At 46.3% G+C, this 19,992-nt stretch overlaps 1 protein-coding gene across 1 annotated transcript in view; it reads left to right on the top strand.

Annotated features, from left to right (window-relative positions):
* The first annotated feature begins 9,361 nt into the window (after positions 1-9,361).
* Positions 9,362-19,992, top strand: part of PDE11A (phosphodiesterase 11A) — a 136,569-nt gene continuing 125,938 nt past the window's right edge. The window contains 2 exon segments of the mRNA XM_056349422.1: positions 9,362-10,252; positions 10,254-10,610. Coding sequence (XP_056205397.1) covers positions 9,809-10,252; positions 10,254-10,610 — 801 coding nt within the window. The 5' untranslated portion in view covers positions 9,362-9,808.

Raw genomic sequence — 19,992 nt, forward strand, 5'->3', positions numbered from 1 at the left:
AGGGCCTCTTTCAACCAGACCCACTACACTACATGGTGACCCTCCTCCTTTGAAACAGCACTAGTGTCATACAGAAAGCTTGTCTGTGAAGAAGGTGTTTTCAAGGCCTTTGCTGCTATAGGCAGCCATGGGGCTTAATGTGCATCTCGTGAACTCTCAGGACACAGAGGGCCAGGGAACGCAAAGTATTCATGGGAAACAAACACAAAAATGTCCAGGAAAAATAACTATCTGTAGGAAAAGCAGCACAGGCTAATAAAATGTGAACAATGCGATCTTACTATAAAGTTAATCACATCTTCAACAGTTAGATTTAAAAAAAAAAAAAACGAACAGAATTCTTTAGCTGAATATAGGAGCCGCCAGTGCCCTAGGGTTGTAGTGGCCCTGACCACTGCACGTTGAGGGGTCAGTGGTCCCCAGTATGGTTACCCCAGGCAGGTGCAGGCTGGAGCTATGCTGGGCTGTGCTGCAGGTACAGCCTGGCATTCAGGCTATGCCGTGCTTTGCTCTTCCCTCGGGTGCAGGATAAACTTGGCCAGCTCGTCGATTACAGGCAGCCACCGCTTGGTACCAGCAATTACACCACCCGCCTGGCCTTGCCTTTATCTAACAGTGGAGCACAAAGTCCTCCTGAGAACATAATTTCTCATTTGGCTAGAAACAGAAACTAGAAATGATAAGCATTGTTTCCATGTAAGAAAATCCTATAAAGTTTGAAAGATCAAAAGGGAAGAATCTCTGCTATGGATGTGTGTAGGAGTGTGTGTAGGAGCGTGCTGTGTGTAGGAGGCTCGCTCGATGCCACACCACCCAGGCCTCTCACCATCTAAAGGGATGTGAGATTATACTATTATCTTCTTATAGCGTTAGCATTGTAAATTAATAACATTGTAGATCAGGGATCCTCAAACTTTTTAACCACGGGGCCGGTGCGTGGATGCAGTGGCAGGCAGCCATCTGCGGCTGCTTGGTTTCCCCCCCCCAACCCCCCGCGGGGAGGGGGGGGGGGCGGGGCGGGGGGGTTCTGTAAATACCGGGGGGGCGGATTGAGGACCCTGGGGGGGGCGTATCCAGCCTGTGGGCCATAGTTTGAGGACCCCTGTTGTAGGTGATACTTTACAGAGTCTAAGTGCCGCTCTTACTGGGATCACAATGGACCAACACCTCCTAGTGCAAAATGGGGTTAAATGAAGAAATCAGGGGATCGGATGCATGCTTTCTTTCTATTATTTTCCACAAGCAAATCAGATGTGCAGAAATCCTCCCTCTCACATGCGCAGATGTAGTTGTCAAGTTCATATCAGCAATGTTTCATGGAGGCAAGGTCTGGTGATCTGAAGATCTGGAGGAGGCAGTGTTTTGAGCACTACACAGTCCTGGCGGTGTCCTCAGAAGCGGCATTTTTGTGAGGGGTAAATTGTGTCCTGTCTTGGGAGTGTAATGTAGGTTGATGATTTATTTTTAGAGGAACATACTTGGATATAGTGGTTGGGTTTGGTTCCATGTAGACTATTTCAGAAAATCTAGTAAGCTCTTTGTGCACCACTGTGAAGCCTCTAGAGAAAAGCTAGGTTACGACAATGCATCAGGAGCAGTGTTTTAGGGCTGGAAGTTGATGTCCCTTCCAGCACCAGACTCCGTGCTCATTTTTTTCCCAACTCCTGACAACACTTTTTCTTGGCACTGCAGAGTGGAGCCATAACAGGGGTGCCACACCGCCCAGATTGAAAAGCAAGCACTTTGGCATGGGGAAGGTCCCTGCAGAAGGCAGGTGACACTGCCTGGGGCAGAGAACATGCCGAGTTCTCCTCTCCACAATTGGACACCGCTGCGGTGGCACCTGCTGTTTGACAGCCAAGCATGGAGTGGTGGCAGGAAGCTCATCAGGCTTGAGGGGGTGCCCGGGAGATGCTGGAGAGCAGGGGCAGGCCTTGATTTTTGTGCCCGCCAGAGCCAAAAGGTGCTCAGCTCTCCTTCCTTCCCTAGCAGACATGGGCCCGAGGGCACCCTCACAGGCACCTTCCCCCTCTGCCGGGGCCACTGCCACTGGAAATCCCCCTCATCATGAAGGTGTCCTGACAGGCACTGGAGGGGGGGTTGAATTCTGTGGTTCTGGAGACGTTCTAGATGGCACTGCCACCCACAAGGAAATCCTGAAGTGCTGCTGTGTTTTAGATCTGCCTTCTAGACAAAAGTGCATTGACCTTTTCCCTTAACATTGAAGTACCTCTAGGAAAGCAATCAAGGAACTTAAAGCTACCTTAACCTCCAAAGAGAATAACAAATTTTGTAATTCTACACCTCTCAGAGATGCAGCAAAACCCCATGGTGCTTTTTCCTAATGGTAAATTGGACAACTTAAAAAAATACAATTCATGACTATCAGAGTCAGATCATGTTAAGAAATTGTGCAGCTTAACTGAGTCTTACCCAAACTTACCTTTATTGTTAAGTCTGGGTCAGACTGTCATTACTTTGAGGCACATTTTTTATTACTGTGCTAGACAGAAATATTTTATAAAACTGTAGAAGGAGATGATAAATGTGACCAACAACAGTGAACTTTTCTGTAATATGGTTCAAATTTCCTTTTTTTTTTTAATTTTTTACATAGATCAAAATGGGCAATATTGAAAAAGACAAGAAGGAAGATCTTTATTCAGAAAAGTTTTCAGTGCCACACAGTTGAAAAAGATAGAAAGCACAAGACAGGACCAAATCTTAGGGGTTTATTTAGCCACATAACAGGACAAGCTGCAGGATTTTCTTGCTCAGATGCAAACAAGAACAAAGGTAAAACTAACAGGTGACATGGATGAGTTGCAGTGTTGGAGGGGACATCTATGAAAAAACCCTTTTCTTTAGAGGTACAATAGAAAGCCTTACGAGTTACTCTCACAACTGTCTGCTTTGCATTACTGCAGATGAATCTGAACTATGGTTTCAGAAACAAAAATCCTTGGTCCCTGTATTAAAAGAAAATTTTACCAATATTCAGCACACCAGGTCTGAAGGTATATAGCTTTCCCAGAACTCTGTAGTATAAATGGGCAGATTGAAATTTCTGTTTGAGCGCTTTTAGATTTTGTTTGCTGGTCACTACCCTCTACTGGCATAGTGGTGTGCTGCAGTTGTTGTTGCTCAGAACACTTGACTAAGTACCGTCACTTACTAGCAAGCTATGACTTGTTCTTTTCATACAGTCCTGAAAAGGAGTGGAGCAGCTAAAAATGGAAAGTAAATCTGTGTGGGTTTCATTGTGCTTATTTATATTCTTTGAATATAAATTATATAATTTGAATGAAGCTATTCATTACAGACACAGTCCTGTTTGGTTGGGTTTTTTCCTTGTTACTAAGGTACTTTAGAATTGGCTGACTTCTTTATTTTTCCATGATTTCTAGGAAACGTTTTGTGATATTCACTTTATACTGGTATTTCTTTCATCCAAAACATCATCAGCATATATTAACTACTTTTTCTCATTAAAAGTTCAGTGAACAAATCATACAGATGTTAGTACAAGTTTTTAAAAGAAAGCCAACAAAGTGTGTGTCTCCAATGTGAGTCCTTCCCATGGACTGCAGTTCTTCACCCACTGCTCCAGCATGAAGTGGGTTCCTTCTGCAGGGTGCAGTCCTTCAGGAACCGACTGCTCCAGCCTAGGTCCCCCACAGATCCACAAGTCGTACCAGCAAACCTGCTCCAGCATGGACTTCCCATGGGTCACAGCCTCCTTCAGGCATCCACCTGCTGTAGCGTGGGGTCCCCCATGGGGGGCTCCACCGTGGACCTCCCTGGGCTGCAGGGGGACAGCCTGCCTCACCATGGTCTTCACCACAGGTCGCAGGGGAATCTCTGCTCCAGTGCCTGCAGCACATCCTCCCCCTCCTTCACTGACCTTGATGTCTGCAGAGTTCTTGCTCTCACATAGTCTCACTTCTCTCTTCCACTGGTGCAGATTCTTTTTTCCCCCTTCTTAATATGCTATCACAGTGGCACTACCATCATCACTGATCAGCTCAGCCTTGGCCATCCTTGGAGCCAGCTGGCATTTGCTCCATTTGACACGGGGACAGCTTCTGGCATCTTCTCACAGAAGCCACCCCTGTAGCCCCCTGGCTACCAAATCCTTGCCATGCAAATCCACTACAAATTGGTATGTAAATCCACTTTAGACAACAGGAAAAGTCAGCTCTGGAGGACAGGAGAGAAACTTGAACATGTTGTCATAGATATTTTAGTCATCTTCAATTCAACAGCAGGCTTCTGTTGACAGAGACAGGTTTTACCACAGTTGGAAGGAAACACTAATGGTTTCTCAGCTTCTGTCAAGAGATGCCAGGAACTGACCACTGACAACCCTTTTTCTAATGCCCTTCAAGGAAGCACAGCCTTGATGAATTTCATGTAAATCTGCAGATGCACATTTTCAACAACTGTATGAAAGTAAAGTTGGATCTTTTGGGTACTGGAATCACAAAGATACTTACATAGTTTAAAAGTAGTAAGTAGTTGTATGTGAAATGGTGCAAAGAACTGCAACTCTCCATGATGCAAAGGATTTGAATTTGACTTACTAAAGTGACACAAAGACAATGTATACCTTGTGCATTTTATATTATGTATATTTATGCTCACATTCATCTTGGATTCTAGGCACATTATGTTCGGGAGCATCACACCTTTGATTTGAGACCATTGATATTTTCATAAATATATGATGTTGGACCAGCCTTGTATTTTACTATCTTTTTTGTTTTTCAGGATTTGTCTGAAGTGAGAATACATTGATGGACTATTTGGAAAACCTTAAGAAATACATTCCTGGTACAAAAAATATTTTTGCTGGAATTTCAGAATTTTTGCTGAAAGAGCCGGTCTTATTGCATACTTGAAAAAAGCAACTTCTGCAGCAGCTCTAATGTCAGTGAAAAAATGCTTTGAATTTTGACTAGCTCCTATGTCAAGTTTTAGTATTTTGATATTAATTATTCATTGGGGATTGGCCTTAGCAAAATCAAGTAAGGATATATTTTAGGATGCTATTTTCTAATAAACAACAATGGAGGTGAGCATTATTTATATTATGTATTTCATAGACCTTTGTGGAGTGTACTATAGAAGTACCGTTCCTTTCTACAAGGAGATCCAAGACCCCAGTTCCGTAACTAGTTGTTCACACACCCACTGAAGCTATTATTTCAACTGTGGCTATGTAAATAAGAAAGTGCCTGTAAGTATCAGGACTGACAACTAAATGAAGTTTTAATTTTGGGAAAAAAAATCCTCAGCGTTATCATCTGTGAAGGAAAGTACCAGATGCAGTAGATAACAAAATACAACCTTACATTAAAAGAACACTAAATAAGGATGACAGAAGCACAGTATCAAGAATATCAGGTATTTTCAGGGGACAAGTAACCTTTCAGTAGTGATGTTGACTAACAGAATCTTAAGGAGATACCCGTGATCTTTGTGGTTTGAAAATACAGTCTCTCTCATTGTATTGTTGTGTTCCTTTGTGTATTAAACAACCATAATCACCTACCAGTCATTTTTCAGAGCTGTAGATTTTTTTTTCTCTATTTGTGGCTAACATGTTATGGCACCTTTATACTCTAACAAGTAGAATGAATGAGGGCTAAATAGCTCAAAGAAATCATAGTAGATATTTTCACCAACAGTAGAGGATTGATGAAGGTGATTAACATCCTCCTGAAACCTTCACATGAATCTCTACCACTTCAATTATGACCTTCAGTTTAACTCTCTGTTTACACAAATGTAATAGTTTAAAACATGCTTCACTAAAGCAACGTTCCCTTATGTCATCGCAGGAGGGAGCGTTAGTACAAAACTGATTTGCTATAGCGTCTATTTCCAGGTACTCATTTTAGCTGTATTGCTCCAGTGTTTACATACCAGGGGCTTTAATTGATCATCTCACAGTGCTCCATAAAGCTGAACTGCTGTTTTTAAGCAAGGGAATAAGTGAGAGTCAAGTAAAAAGTTCTGTGACAGAACTAGATGAGTACCCACTTTTTTTCCTTTTGTGCTGTAGCTATATTCTCCCCCCCCCCCCCCCCCCCCCTTCCAGTTTAATAACTGGGACCTGTTCTGCTGATTGTTCAGACAATGAAAGCATCTGCCTGGATGAAAAAAAAAAAATCTTGAGTGCTTTTTCTCAATTGCATTTTGAAAAGTGCTATGCCACTGCCTTTCTGAATAGAGAAATACGCTCAGCCCGAGAAACACATTGACAGTTCTTGTGATTCTTTTAGGGCATCTCTGTATGTTTGTACTCAAGGAGACAAGGTGAGACTGGCTAAAGCCTGCCCTGCTGTCTGACTTGGCACTGTGCATCCACACTGATAAAAGCTGCATCATACATAAGATGCATCAGATACAAGCTGCCTGTACCTCACTGCAGCATACCTGTAGAATTACGAAGGCAGCACAATCCCATGATGCTGACAAAATACATTTGTCTTTTTGGCCCTCCCACAAAAGGCTGCAACTAATCTCTCTCAGACCCACATAGGAAGCTGCAGTCCAGCATACAGTGCACTTGGTTTACTCACCCTGCAAACAGAGGTATAGTTTGATGTGTGCCAGAGCACAGACGCAAGTTTTCTCCTAACATCCACCGATGCACACCAGGCCAGGCTTCTGAAGCAGGTTTTACCGTGACAGCATGTCAAAAGCCTTGTGCAAGTTACAGAATAGAAAAACCACTGTGCTAATCTGTGTCACATTTCACCTTTAAAAGTGAGGATTATAGTTTATAACAGATTTGGAGCTGCAGAGTTCTTTACAATTAAGGTGTTACGTAAATTGTTTGCTATGTATTTTACGCAATGGAGACAACAGCATTTCTACTTCCTTCAGTCTTGACTCTGCTATTTGAGAGATTGTCAATATGCAGCTTTTGCTGTACCCCATGCATACAATCCCAGCAAATAAACTGAAGATGCTACAAGGCTGTTTGAAGAAATTGTAAGGGAAGACCTTGTTTATACCTAGGCTTATGGAAACACTAAGTTGCTTTATGTGTTTACATACAAAACTGCTACACAGTAACCATTTTGAGGTAAACACTGCTGTGAGTGCTCAAACCAAACCTTACTACAGCGAAATGGTAAAAATTATTTACATAAAATTATTTCATTTGCATGCAGACACCCAAGGTCCTTGCTTGAGGGCTCGGGTACGTGCCTGTCAGACCTTCAGCAGCCTTTTCTTTGTGTAAGTGGAGTGTTTGTGCCAGTATTGCAAAAACGCAAATGCCACCGAAAGGCTAAGCAGCAATTACTGGCTTCGGGCAAGCGTGTGCCCTTCAAGGGTGATGGTGACGCAAGCGCCAGCAGCCAAGGACAGTTCAGTGGCAGCACAGGCAGCAGTGTACAGATGTGCACCAACAATGTGGATGCTGTGAGAAGCGAGGGTGGCACTTCAGCTGTGTCCTCCTGAGATCGGGGCCTCCACAATGTGACAGTCTCTGGCGTAGGCTGAGGGGCTGTGCCTGCTGCTGCGCATGAAATCCCTTTCCTTCCCAGCTCCGGCAGCCTGTCTGCAGCGCAGAGAGAAACGCTGAGAAGCTCAGTATTTCAGTCGCCCTTGCCCTTACTGAGATACGCCCGCAATTTCATGTCCAGGGCCTGTATGGAAAGCGCTCAGCTTCTTCAAAGGTGCGATGTGCTCGGGAACGATCCCCTATAGCGTGTCCTCCGACGGCCCCGCTCTCCGCCCCCCCCCCGCTGCCCGCTCGCTGCAGCCGGGCATCCCCGGGAAGGGAGCGGCGGCAGAGGCATGGTGCGGCGGCCAGCAGCGGCCCCTTCCCCGCCGCCACGGCAGCCCGGGGCCGGCCCGGTTCCCCGCTCCGACCCCGACCGGCGAGGGCTGCTGGGGGGGCGGCGCCCCCCGCCCCCTGTTGCCCGCGCGCCTGCGCGCCCCTACGGCCGCGGGGTGCCGCCGGCGGCGCGGATCTCAATGGGGAACCGTCCCGCTGCGGCTCGGTCCTGCGCGGCGGGGGGGACCGGCAGAGCAAAAGGAAACCCCGCCGGCGGCCGGGAGGCAAGCACGGAGCCCCGCCGCAGTGGGGGAGCTGCTGCTCAGCCGCCAACAGGCTGGCACCAGGACCGCCGGGCGAAATCCTTTGTCTGTCGCTTCCTGCGCGCTCTCCGGGCTCCGCGGGGGCCACAGCACCTGCACGGAGCCCTTCGTTACCACCGAGTGCTGCGGGAGCCCGCGGGGCACGGAGGCGCAGCCCTCCCTCCCCGGCTGACGCCCGCGCACCCGCCCGCACTGTGGACACGTGCCCCACATCGCTCCCTCTGCTCGCCGCCCGGACCCCGCGCAGGGGGGGTCTGCGGCAGGGAGAGGGTCCCCCCAGCAGGGTCAGAGCCCCCCGCAGGTCGGAATCTCGCTTGGTTGAAGATTGGCCCGTGTGTTTTCCCAGCCACCCGAACTCCCATTCATGAATTTCTGACGCTGCCTTCATTCAGTCTCCGGTGAGCGCGTGAAAGACATGTTTCACGTGTCGGATCCGTGGCTCCGGCTTTCCAGCCGCTGGCGCGTGGGCATCGATTTAGCAAGGAAACGTGCTCCACGTGCGCACAAAAATAACCCCGGTCCGCCCGCCCCGGGGGATGCGGCCGGTCCCCGTCTGGCAGCCGGTGCTGCAGGAGCGGGCACACAGCAGCGCTCGGCGCGCCCGCTCCCGCCGAGCCGCCCGGCCCCGGGGGAACGCGGCTGCCGGGCGGGCGGGCCGCGGCCCGCGCTCCGCTCCTCGTTCTCACACGGCGCCGGGCGCGGAAAGGTGCGCGCCGCGCGGAGCCGGGTCCCCGCACGGCAGGGGCTGCAGGCGTGTCAACTCAGGGCTTCGAGAAACGGAACCCGCTCGGGCTTTCTGAAAGGGCCCCGCTTTTCCGCCCGTCTCGCGAAGCACGGAAGCAACGCAAATAGTGCTATAAATTAGACATCTTTAGCGGGAGCGCTCGCGCTGCGCCCTGCGCCCCCCGCCACTCCCGCAGATCTTGGCCGGGCTTGCCCCATCCCCGCACACGCATCACAGACAAAAGGACCCGCCCGCTCCCCCCGACCCCCCTGCATGAGGCGCCCGCCGGCGCGCAGCTCCCCAGCGCGGCGCCCCGCTGCCCGGGGCCCTCCCGCGGGGGGACCCTGCCGCCGCGCCCCGCCCGCCCGCCCGCTCCCCGCGGCGGCTGCCGCCGAGGCGGCTGTCGCCAGGCGGGCGGCGGTGCCTCCACCCGCAGCGGCGCTTGCCAGCCCTCCCTCCTCCCCGCCTGCCCCCCCGCTCGGCTCACGCGTCCTCCCCTCCCTCCTCAGTGGTCCGCCGGCTGGGTTACGCAGCAGCCGCCGCCAGCACTGACAGCACTAGGCAGAAGGGGCTTGCCCGAGCGCTCCCGGAGCATCTCCAGAGGCGCGGCGGCTGCGCCTGCCCGACTCACTGGGGGAGCCGGTCCAGAGCCGGGGGCCAGGGCCAGGGCCACCGAAGGGCTGAAGGCCGGGGAACGGAAAAATACCTAGAATAATACGAACACTACTACTAATAACAATAAAGAGTGGTGGGCAGGAAAAGGAGGTCGCGGGGGGAAGCAGAGGGCGAGAAGAAAGCGCGGCTCCGAGGACGGGCCGGGGCAAGGGGCCGGGGCAAGGGGCAGGGGCAGGCCCTCGCCGGGGCTGCCGGCAGCCCCCCCGCGCCCCGGGGCAGCCGTCGGGGCGGCGGCGGGGCATGGCCGCCGCGGGGACTCCCGCGGCCTGAGCCGCCCCCGCCGCCGGCACCATGGCGGCCCCCGCCGACGCCGGCCTCGACGTGGCGGCGGTGGAAAGTTTCCTAGAGAGGCACCCGGAGCTGGTGGAGAAGTGGCTGAAGAGGAAGATGTCGCTCTCTAAAGCGCCCGCCGCCTCCGCCCCCGACCCGTCGGAGGAGCGCCGGAGCAGCAGCGGCCCCGGCGGCGGCTGGGGCAGCGCGGGCGGGCCCGGCGGCCCCGGCGGCGGTGGGGGGCTGCAGCGCCGAGCCTCCCAGAAGGAGCTGCGGAAGAGCTTCGCCCGCTCCAAGGCCATCCACGTCAACCTCACCTACGACGAACATGTGCACGCCCGGGCGCAGGAGCCGCTGAGCAGCGTGCGGCGGCGGGCGCTGCTGCGGAAAGCCAGCTCCTTGCCCCCCACCACCGCCCACATCCTCAGCGCCCTGCTGGAGTCCCGCGTCAGCCTGCCCCAGTACCCCCCCCACCGCCCTGGACTACAAGCGCTACCTCAAGGAGCACAACGAGCGCCAGTTCTTCCTGGAGCTGGTCAAGGACATCTCCAACGACCTGGACCTCACCAGCCTCAGCTACAAGATCCTCATCTTCGTCTGCCTCATGGTGGACGCCGACCGGGGCTCTCTGTTCCTCGTGGAGGGGGCCGCCGGCGGCAAGAAGAGCCTGGTCTCCAAGTTCTTCGACGTGCACGCCGGCACCCCGCTGCTGCCCTGCGGCTCCACCGAGAACAGCAACGAGGTGCAGGTGCCCTGGGGCAAGGGCATCATCGGCTACGTAGCGGAGCACGGAGAGACGGTCAACATCCCCGACGCCTACCAGGTAGGGGACCGGGCAGGCTCCCAGCGCGCCGCCGTCCCCGGCTCCCCCTCGGACCGCGGCGGCGGAGGCGCCAGCCGATAAGCCCCGTCGCCGCCCGGCCCTGCCTCCCGCCGCGGCACCCCTTCCCCGCCGCCCTGCCTCCCCCGGGGCGGCCCTGCCGGGGCGGCCCTGCCGGGGCGGCGGCGCTGCTACCATCGGGGAGCCGGGGGTTGCGCGTAGCGGCCGCCGGTGTGCTCGGGCAGCTGCTGACGGGGCGGGGGACGGACGGGGACTCCCGTGAAGGCGGGAGAGCAGGCCTCCTCTGGATGGCCGGCGGGGCTGAAGCGGTCATCAGTTCGGTACAGCAGCGCTTTCGGATTGCGCAGGAGCGGTAGCCGGCTTCATGCGTTTTCAAAACGTATTTTGGAATCTGCTGAAGAGAAGTTTAAAAAACCGCTCGTAACAGCCCTAATGATAATACTCTTAAATCGCGGTTGCACTTAACGTTCCCTGCCTTCTCGCCCCTGAAAGAATCTCATCGCTTTCAAAAGAGCACCTTTGCATGTGCCTGCTCAGCCCCACATGCCACGTGTTTTCAAACCCATCCCGAGGAGTGATATAACCAGTCCCGTTACTCTCCTGCCAGGACTCTCCCCGTCTTTTACTTTTATAGAGGCTTCAGTGTAACTGTGAAAATGTAGTCCGGTCTTCAAGGGAAAAATCCACTTCGACTTCAGCCTGAACAGACATGCCTTTGCCTGCCGCAGAACAGTGCATTCAGTTTACCAGTTTGACATTTATGTGGCTCAGTCCTAGGGGCTATTTCTAGTGTTGTTAGTGAGACACTATCAGCAATTTTAGGTTCTTGAGAAAATTAAGAATGACAGAGTGACATATTTTCTCAGTTAGGATCATGGAAAGTTTTAGAAAGGTGAGCAATGTATGTTTAAAAATTTTAGTAATAACCATTGGCCAGTGTCTAATTTTGCTCTACAGTAGTAACAAAAATAATAAACATTAGAAAACTGATGATGTATTACAGTAAACTGTAAAGGAAGAGACATGAAAAATAAGGTTGGGTTATTTTTATTTGACATACAGAAGAGCCAGGGTAAACATATTTTGGGCTGCATATTTATTTATTTGCCAAGCAGTGAAAAATACTAGGCACCTCACACCTCAAGACTTGACAGAGGTTCCCAGCCCACCAGAGTTCAAAGGGAGTGAACAGAGCTTGGTTAAAATGCTGTAGTATTCAGACTAAAATGATTGAGTGTTGGATCACCTTTGAAAAAATCTAAACTTGCTTTCTTCCTGTATTTTTCCTTTTCTCCATTTTTCACTTTCTCTTCCCATCTGATTTTTATTATTTTAACTTCTAAAACTGTACTCTTCCCAAAATACCTAATGTTGGGGGTCAAGCAGAAGATGTTCTCAAGTCTCAAGTGACTAAACAGATAAAAAGGATATCAGAGTTTGGCTGGGAAAGAGCTTGATCTCTCCTTTTAACTCTGGATCGCTCCAGCCACCTTTTTTTTTTTTTTTCTGAGGCGAGAACGCCACTGAAAAGGCAGTGTATTTTCTAGTCCTAGTGGACTGTGTTGGTTTTATCTTCAATGTTTGTTCATTTTGTGTTCACTTCCCTGTGAAAAAGCCCAGCTACTTTAAACAGTTCATTGTCTGTTTCACTCGCAGATAAAAGTGAAAAACAATCCATCCAGTTGCCATTTCCAGTACTATTTCTATTATACTTTTGTCTGGCTCCTATTCAAAATCGATTTAAATATTATTAATAATACAATTCACTGCATGTTTAAACCATAAGTACATTAGTTGCAGTAGAAGGTAAAGTTCTAAGCCAAGTTCATCCTGTAATTATACCAATTGCAACTTCCCTGCTTTCAGTGGAGTTACTTCTGACTAACCAGTGCAAAAGAAACTTTAGACCTTGCTACTTTAATGAAAGTTTTGCTTGATAATAAAATGGGGGATCTGCTTTCTGTTATGTTTCTGAGTTAGTAGTTTATCTTCTCTTAACTGGCACATATATATCCATTGTGAATCATTAAAAGGAGACCTTTCTAATTCAGTAAAGAGCCCTGTGGAAACCCAGGTATGTGTGTGTAAAGAAGTGACAGCTGTTCCATTTCAGATCATTGTAGTGCTTATAATACAGCACTTTAAAAATTAATAAATATGATGATATGATTTTCATCAGCATTGCCACTGATGATGGAAGTGATTAATCAACCAGCAGGTAAAAACAAAGCACCACCAGGAAACTTTGTCAGGCCGACAGATGGAGTTGGAGAAAAAGGGGTGACAGCGCAGCACCCTTTGTCCATTGAAGAGAGTGTCTACATTGATGCTACCCATTTGGTAAGAAAAGGCCTTATATTAGGTCAGAGAAACACCTCTAGATTAATTTAAAGGATTTTTGCTTGTTTTTTAAATTAACAAACTTGCTTAAAAAGGGGTAAAGATACTTCCGTATCATCAGTTAGCTAGTTCACAGCATTGGGAAGTGTGTTTTGTTATCATCCAACCATCCTTATTTTCTCAGAGTCTGATCAAATACCAGTTGGAATTCTACCATCGAGTACAGATTGGTTTGCCTGCTTGTATCGTCAGCTACGACTGACATTAATGGGACTTAAGTGTGATCAACACTACATTTAAATCCTGTCATGTCTTGTAATGTGTGCTTCATACAAGCAGTCCCTTGTGCCTGCACATGGACTGATTGGTTTAGGAGATACTTGTAAATGACTTGCAGTGTAATTTTTTAGAGATACTGTAAAGTTTCAATTATACATTTCTTTTTCTAAAGAGAAAAAAATCTAAAAAATTAAATAATAAGCCGGGGCTTTTCCATGATCCAGGATAGTATTGCTGTTGTTGAGTTTGACTTTCAAAACCTGCTCCTGTAAACAGTCTTCTGTAATTCAATAAGCATACTTTGATACAAGGTTTGGACTTAATATTATGTGTTCAAGACTGTATAATAATCACTTCTTTTAATACTAAACAATGACTATATAACATCCCATGGTAATTTGATCTGTGAAGTTCAGCAGTGACTGAACAAACTTTTGGAGGTTCACAGAATCAGGGAATTTGACAAATTTATGGAAAGGTTAGGTGAATGTTATATGACTGATTCAGAAGTTGCACAATTTCATTTACGGCTTTAAAAGCTCCATTTATTATATTTCAAAGACATAATGAAAGTGAGTTTATAATTTTAACAGTTTGTGAAATAGATGATGCAATCTGTAAGAGTTAGCACTACAGAGGATTTGAGAACAGGAAAGGAATTGGGTACTTTGCATTTCGAAGCCAGTCTAAAACTTTCTCCTGAAAGTAATCCATTTGACTTGTAAGTCAAACCCTAGTCAGTTTAAGTTTTAAAATAAAGCCTTGGGTTTTCCCCTACATTAATTTTGGGAAGCATTTCTGATTCCTTATTCTTAATGTGAATAACACTATGTCTTGAGCACACATATTGGAAGAATCCAGTCATACTGGCAAGTCAATCTGGGACCTAAATTTCAATTGAAGTTCCTTTTAACAGAGCTTTTGCAGTCATCCATGAAGACTGTTAAGCATATTGTGGCAGAGAGGCCATTAAACCTTTATCTGCAGATCCTATGAGTTGTTCAAAAATTTAAGGCTTTTTCCTATTCAAAGTTATGGGTTTTTTTCATGTCATCCCTTCTTCTCACAGGTCTTCTATGATGTTTAGCCAAAATTACTGATCATTTCAGTTTTGTTCTGTCTTTTAGAGTGGTATTTAAATGATAAAAAATTAAAATCACAGGTAATGTTTGGTTGTTGTTATACCTTTATCTGTGCAAAAGTTGGGAGATAATTTAATAGCATCCCAAGTCCTTCTAACTAGCAAAAAAGCCAACTTACTCTTTAGAATAGCAAGCGTACATCAGAAAGTAGTGACAGATATGTTCTGCCATTTGCCAATGTCAGCTGAATAATTTTTGTACGTCTTACATTAAATTTGGAATTTAAAAAGTAGCTTTAAAAGACAGAAGAAAAAATGGCTTTCCAGATGGATGTTTTAATTAAGTAGGGAGCAAAGAAAGGAGAAATATTAGAGTCATGCAAAGACATGGAGTTTTGTAAGTTGGAGAAGGTGCCATAAAAGATGATCAGAAAATATTTTTTCAGTATGGCTTGGGTCTTTAAAAAGAAAACCTAACCATGTTACTGGGAACTAAAATCAAGCAAAACAAGAGGCAAACTGAGCTCTGTGTTCTGGACTCTTCTGTCACCTTTTCCAAGGTTAGGCCAAGTGTAATGTGGCTAATGCACACACAACCCTTTACAGTAATTTTTAAACATCCTTGAACACCTAGGTACAAGCATCAGTGTCTTTTTCAGGCCCTCTGGGTGAGGTCTGAGCGTTCATTGTCTCCTGCTCTGCTGGGACAGCATTACAAAGTTGCTGCCCCTGGGTGCAAACCTTTCAGCCGGGAGTGCCGGTGTGGGACAGGCTGTTGGTGTAGGTGGTCATGAACAGGCAGGAGCCACACGTCATTACACAGGGTAGCTGTTTGTTGTCATCAATATTAACAGCACATCTCTTCCAATTTTAAGAGCAGTTAAAGCATTAAAACCCTGGGTCCTGGGATGTTCAGTTCTGAAAATGGGAAGCATTTAGGCACTCTTTTATTCAGCAGCACTTGAGCAGCAGACACCAACAGCCATATTCATTTCAGTGCTGACTCTTAACAAAGACAGAGGTTGCTCTTTAGAGAGCACGAAACCTGGCAAGCAGAATAAACAATAATTTAAAAAAAAAATCCATGTAATACAGGAAAAAAAGTTAAAACATTTTTTTGCTGTGCATTAAACATGACTAGGAAGTACCCCAGGGAATGCAGGAGATAATTGCAACAGTAAAGAACTAAAACTACTCTGATGTGCTTTCCACAATAGGACACTCCAGCCCATCACACAGAATTTAGGAAAGCTTGAAATTCTAAGTACAAGTCAGTGAACGGGTGGAGGGATGTTGTAGTTATCTCCACACCTGCAGCCCAGCTGAGGCGAACATGGCCTTCAGGCCACAGTGGCGCTGGCCTGGAGAGAGGGATCTCCCCACTGAGGGCAGCGCCTTCCTGGGTGTCCCCAGCAGAGAGCCCTCAGGGCAGCAGCCAAGGGGGTCTCCCCACCTCCTGTCACCTCCCTCACTTTGTAAGTCTTCTTCTCAGGGAACAGTTTCTGATTGATGTGTAAAAGGTCCTAAGGCCTTACTGGATCACACCACCACCACTCTCACCTTGGAGATGGCTGCACCAGGGATGTATAGAAGAGCATGTGTCCAAAGCCACTCGAGGGCTTAGATACAGTTTCACATTTCTATGCTGCTGCTCAGGTGGATCACCAGGACAGACAGGGCTGTACAATGCAGCATATGTTGCTGGTGACAGCCCTCAGGTATCGTGAGGTAACACACCTTCCTCCCCCTGCTTGCATGGGGCAGGTGGTTACCTCACCAACCAGGCAGGCAGGGTTGCCTGGCTGTTACTCCATGGATGCAAACATGGATGCACAGCACCTGTTTGCTGCCCCAGGTGTACCCACAGTGGCTGCCTCGTCGGTTTGAAATGAGCAGCAGGTGGGTGGCTGGGTGGGCTGGTGGTGGCTGGGTGCGGGGTGCCCAGGTGGGGCTTGTTTGCCACAAGTCCCTGCACCGGGAGCAGCGGAGTGGCAGGGGACTGGGGGGAAGGAGTCTGCCCATACTCCTGCGTAATGAATTTTTGCTACTTCCCGCTGAGGATTTTGGGTAATTATCTGCCATTTTGTGGGGCTTGCACACTGAAAATCGGTGCTGAAGGGTGAGGATGTTGTGTTGCCTTGTTTTAGTGCTGGTGTGAGGGGGTGCTCGGGTGGGTACAGGCTCCCAGGCAAGCACAAGAACAGAGGGCTTCAAAGCATTAACAGGTTAGTAATTTTGGTTGTTTTATTGGGTTTTTTAAGATTAAAAGTAATAATATCTGGCTGGTTCTATTTCTTAGTTGCCCTACAGTGCAAGTGCTCAGTGCCCTGGTGCCTTTGGCCTCTCAAAAGGAGTGGCTGTAAGGCCTGGCTCCCCAGCTCCCCCTCCTGCGGTGGGCCCTGGGCTGTTGGTTGTGCAGAGCGCGAGTGGGAGAAACCTTTTGGAGAGCTGGGGTGGCCTTCCTCCCCCCTGTAAGACCATCTCTTGTTAAGCTGGCAGGCTTTAACTGGTTTATTGCTCAGCCGGTATACCTGTCTGAAGAGGACAGCCATTTCAAGTTTTCTTCCTTCAGACACTTGTAGAGCTGGTACCTCAATGACCTGTAACTTCTGTGTGAGGAGGAAATATATATATATATTTGATTAGAGCAGGTCAGTGGCTGTGAGAAAAAACTGCAGGATTAGGCCCTTCAGATTTTGGTTGAAATTCTGTTGCAAGTACAAGACTGAGTAAAGCTGTAGTTTTGCTTGGTAAATTGTTTTGCTGTTCCATTTGATTGGTTTTCAGTTTATCAGAACAAATGGGTATTTAATTTTGGTTATTTACAGTTGTATGCTATTGTTAGTTTTTCTATAGAAAAACTAAGTCAATAAATAAGCATACATACACTGTTACATAAGTTAATTTGTTTTACTTTTCTAGAATAACCCTGTTGACAAACTATGAAATATAAACAACTCAAGCTAATGTCTCAGCAGAGTTGGGTGTTAACAGGGTAACAGTAATAGTGTGCAGTCCAAGCTTAGTATCTCTACAGTGCACTTTTAAAAACCTGTAGCTTAGTTAATAACACTACTGCTTTGTCACAGTAAGATATTTTCAGTGTTTCAATTCAAGAGTTTTACTGTACTGTTTCTGTAATGCTTGAAGCCATGTGTTGCTCACCTGACTAATGACCTGCAGGTGCTAGCTTAAAGCCATACAGAAATGCCCACGAGTCTTGGCCTTTCTGCTGAGGAGTATCTGTTTTTTAAAGCCACTCTGTGTGTGAATATATTTTCTATAAATAATTATGGATATTTAGTAAGTCAGCACTAGGACCTGGCTCAGTGTGAGGTTGGAATGAGATTGGAACATGGACATGGTTGTGGTTGTTTCTCAGCAGGGCGTTAGTCAGGTCCAGTGCAGAAGGGTACAGAGAGACACTGTGATGGAGTAAACAGTAGCGGGTACAATCTTTAACTATTTGAAACTAGAGGAATATCTTTCTTTGTACACATTTTTTCTTTAATGATGATACAAGCAGAGCAGAAGTGCACAGAAGCTGCCATATCTAAGACCACAACTTGATTTACTGTTGTGCTATTGGTGATCTAACAGGAGTTGGTTTAAAAGGAAGAAAACAAAAACTTTGTGATAATCTAGTTAATTTTGTCCTATGGGGGAATCTTTTATGGTCCCTGCTGTTGATCAGCTCTATGAAGTATGAAATTTAATATGCTTATTAGCTTGGCAGTCATGTCTGCAAATTTGCTAGTACTTAAGTTATTTACTGCTGTCGAAGAAAGTATTTTATCCCGGTAATTTTGTGCCAGTCATAAGTACACACATGCACTGTTACTTGTGTCCATTTTCTAACTACTTAAAAATGGTCAGAAAACTACATAAATGATATAACATACTCCCACCAATCTAACTAAACAAAAATCCCTGACCTACTGACGTGTTAAAAAGGAGAGGGGGAAAAAAAAAAAAAGAAAAAATGTAGCATTGCAAATGAACAATTTTTTAGGGTTTTTTTCAAAGTAAGATTTTTTTTTTTTCAAAATATATAGGGCCTCACTTAATCTTAAATCTGGAAATTAAGATTTTTGTTGATGGTGATGTTCCCTGCTTTTTTTAAATAATTGTTTTGGGAGTGGAGGTATAGAGTTGGCTCAGCTATTCTGCAGGTTCTTATCTGTATTATTCATTTTATCTTACAAGAAATATTGCTGTCACTATATAAATACAATATAACTGGACTGTGTGCTTATTTACTTGGGAGAATTAGGTCTGATGGTACTAGTTTATTCTCCTGCTGCCTTTGTCTCTGGGGCTTTGGGGGAGATGACAGCTACAAGTTTTCACTGTTTATTACTTTGTTTCTGTTTCCTGTTTATGCACAATGTAATTTATACCATATGTGATTTTTAGAGAAGAGTATCCAGAACAGACTGGATACTGCCTTTTTTATTTGCTTTTAGCTTTTTAAATGTTACGCTTTGTATCTAGATAACTTGCTGTCTTTTTGATTGCTCTTTTAGTTTTCTGTGAAAGTTTGTGTTACATACAGGAATCATGATTAAAAAAATTGAATAGGTCTCTTTCAACTTCAGGGTTTTTTATCTCTGTAGATGTAGAGGCTTCTGCAGGATGGCTTCCTATAAAGTCAATCAAAAGTACATTAAACCAAATTTGTCTGATCACACACGGTTTGGTAGTACAAATAATACTCTGCTTAACAATTCTATCAAACATACTAATCTTATTACTTATTTTTGATACAACTTTGCTAACTTAATCAGTAATTTCAATGCAGCAAGATTTCTTTGAATATACTGTAAGTTTCTTGGTTTGTTTTTTTTTCTTGAGCCCTTCCTCAGAGGGGAAAAAAAAACCCCAAACTGCAGTGAACTGTAAAATACAGTAGGCCAGACCTGTTAATTGACCACCTCTTGTGGTGTTCTGTTTTGTGTGATTAAAAAGCAGTATTTTCAAATAAAATAAAATCAGAAATGGCTTTTCCTTTTAGCTGTCAGCTTTGGCTGAGTCACTTAAGTCCATTTCACTAGATTGAACACTTCCTTCTTAGACTTTGGAGAAGGAAAACGGTGTCTTTGTCATGGAGACTTAATTCCTGGAAATGTATTCAGGCAGGTTTTGTCTTCCATTATGTTATTTGACTCTTAGCTGACTTGGTGTTTAGGATTATACTTTTTCTGTTCTAAATCATGCTAATAATACAGAAATTGTATTAGCCTTTGATAAGGATATAAAGGCCATATTTTCTTCTCAAGTTCAAAGAGCTATCCTATGTTTTTAAAAAAATCAAAACAAAACCCCAAAACAACAAAACCTGTACCTTTTGCTAAGTGTGTGAGCTATCTACTTAAACTGAAAGTCAACACTGAAATGCAGTTGGTGAAACTTTGCTCAGAAGTTAAAACTGTTTTAATTTATAACATAACCTACTCTATTACCTCAAATGTCTTGAGAAAAGAAGAAATGTAGATTTAAGTAAGATAAAACAAAATCAAAACACTGTTTTGACAATTCCATAGAAGTTTCAGAGACCCTCTGTGGCCTTCTGTGGAACAGTGCATGTCCTTAGAATTCAAGGGATTATTTTTTTTTTTTTAGTTGGAAATGTTTAGATTCTTTTAGTAAATGATAGAAATGATG

The sequence above is a fragment of the Falco biarmicus genome, chromosome 8 (assembly GCF_023638135.1).
Source record: "Falco biarmicus isolate bFalBia1 chromosome 8, bFalBia1.pri, whole genome shotgun sequence".
Taxonomy (NCBI): domain Eukaryota; kingdom Metazoa; phylum Chordata; class Aves; order Falconiformes; family Falconidae; genus Falco; species Falco biarmicus.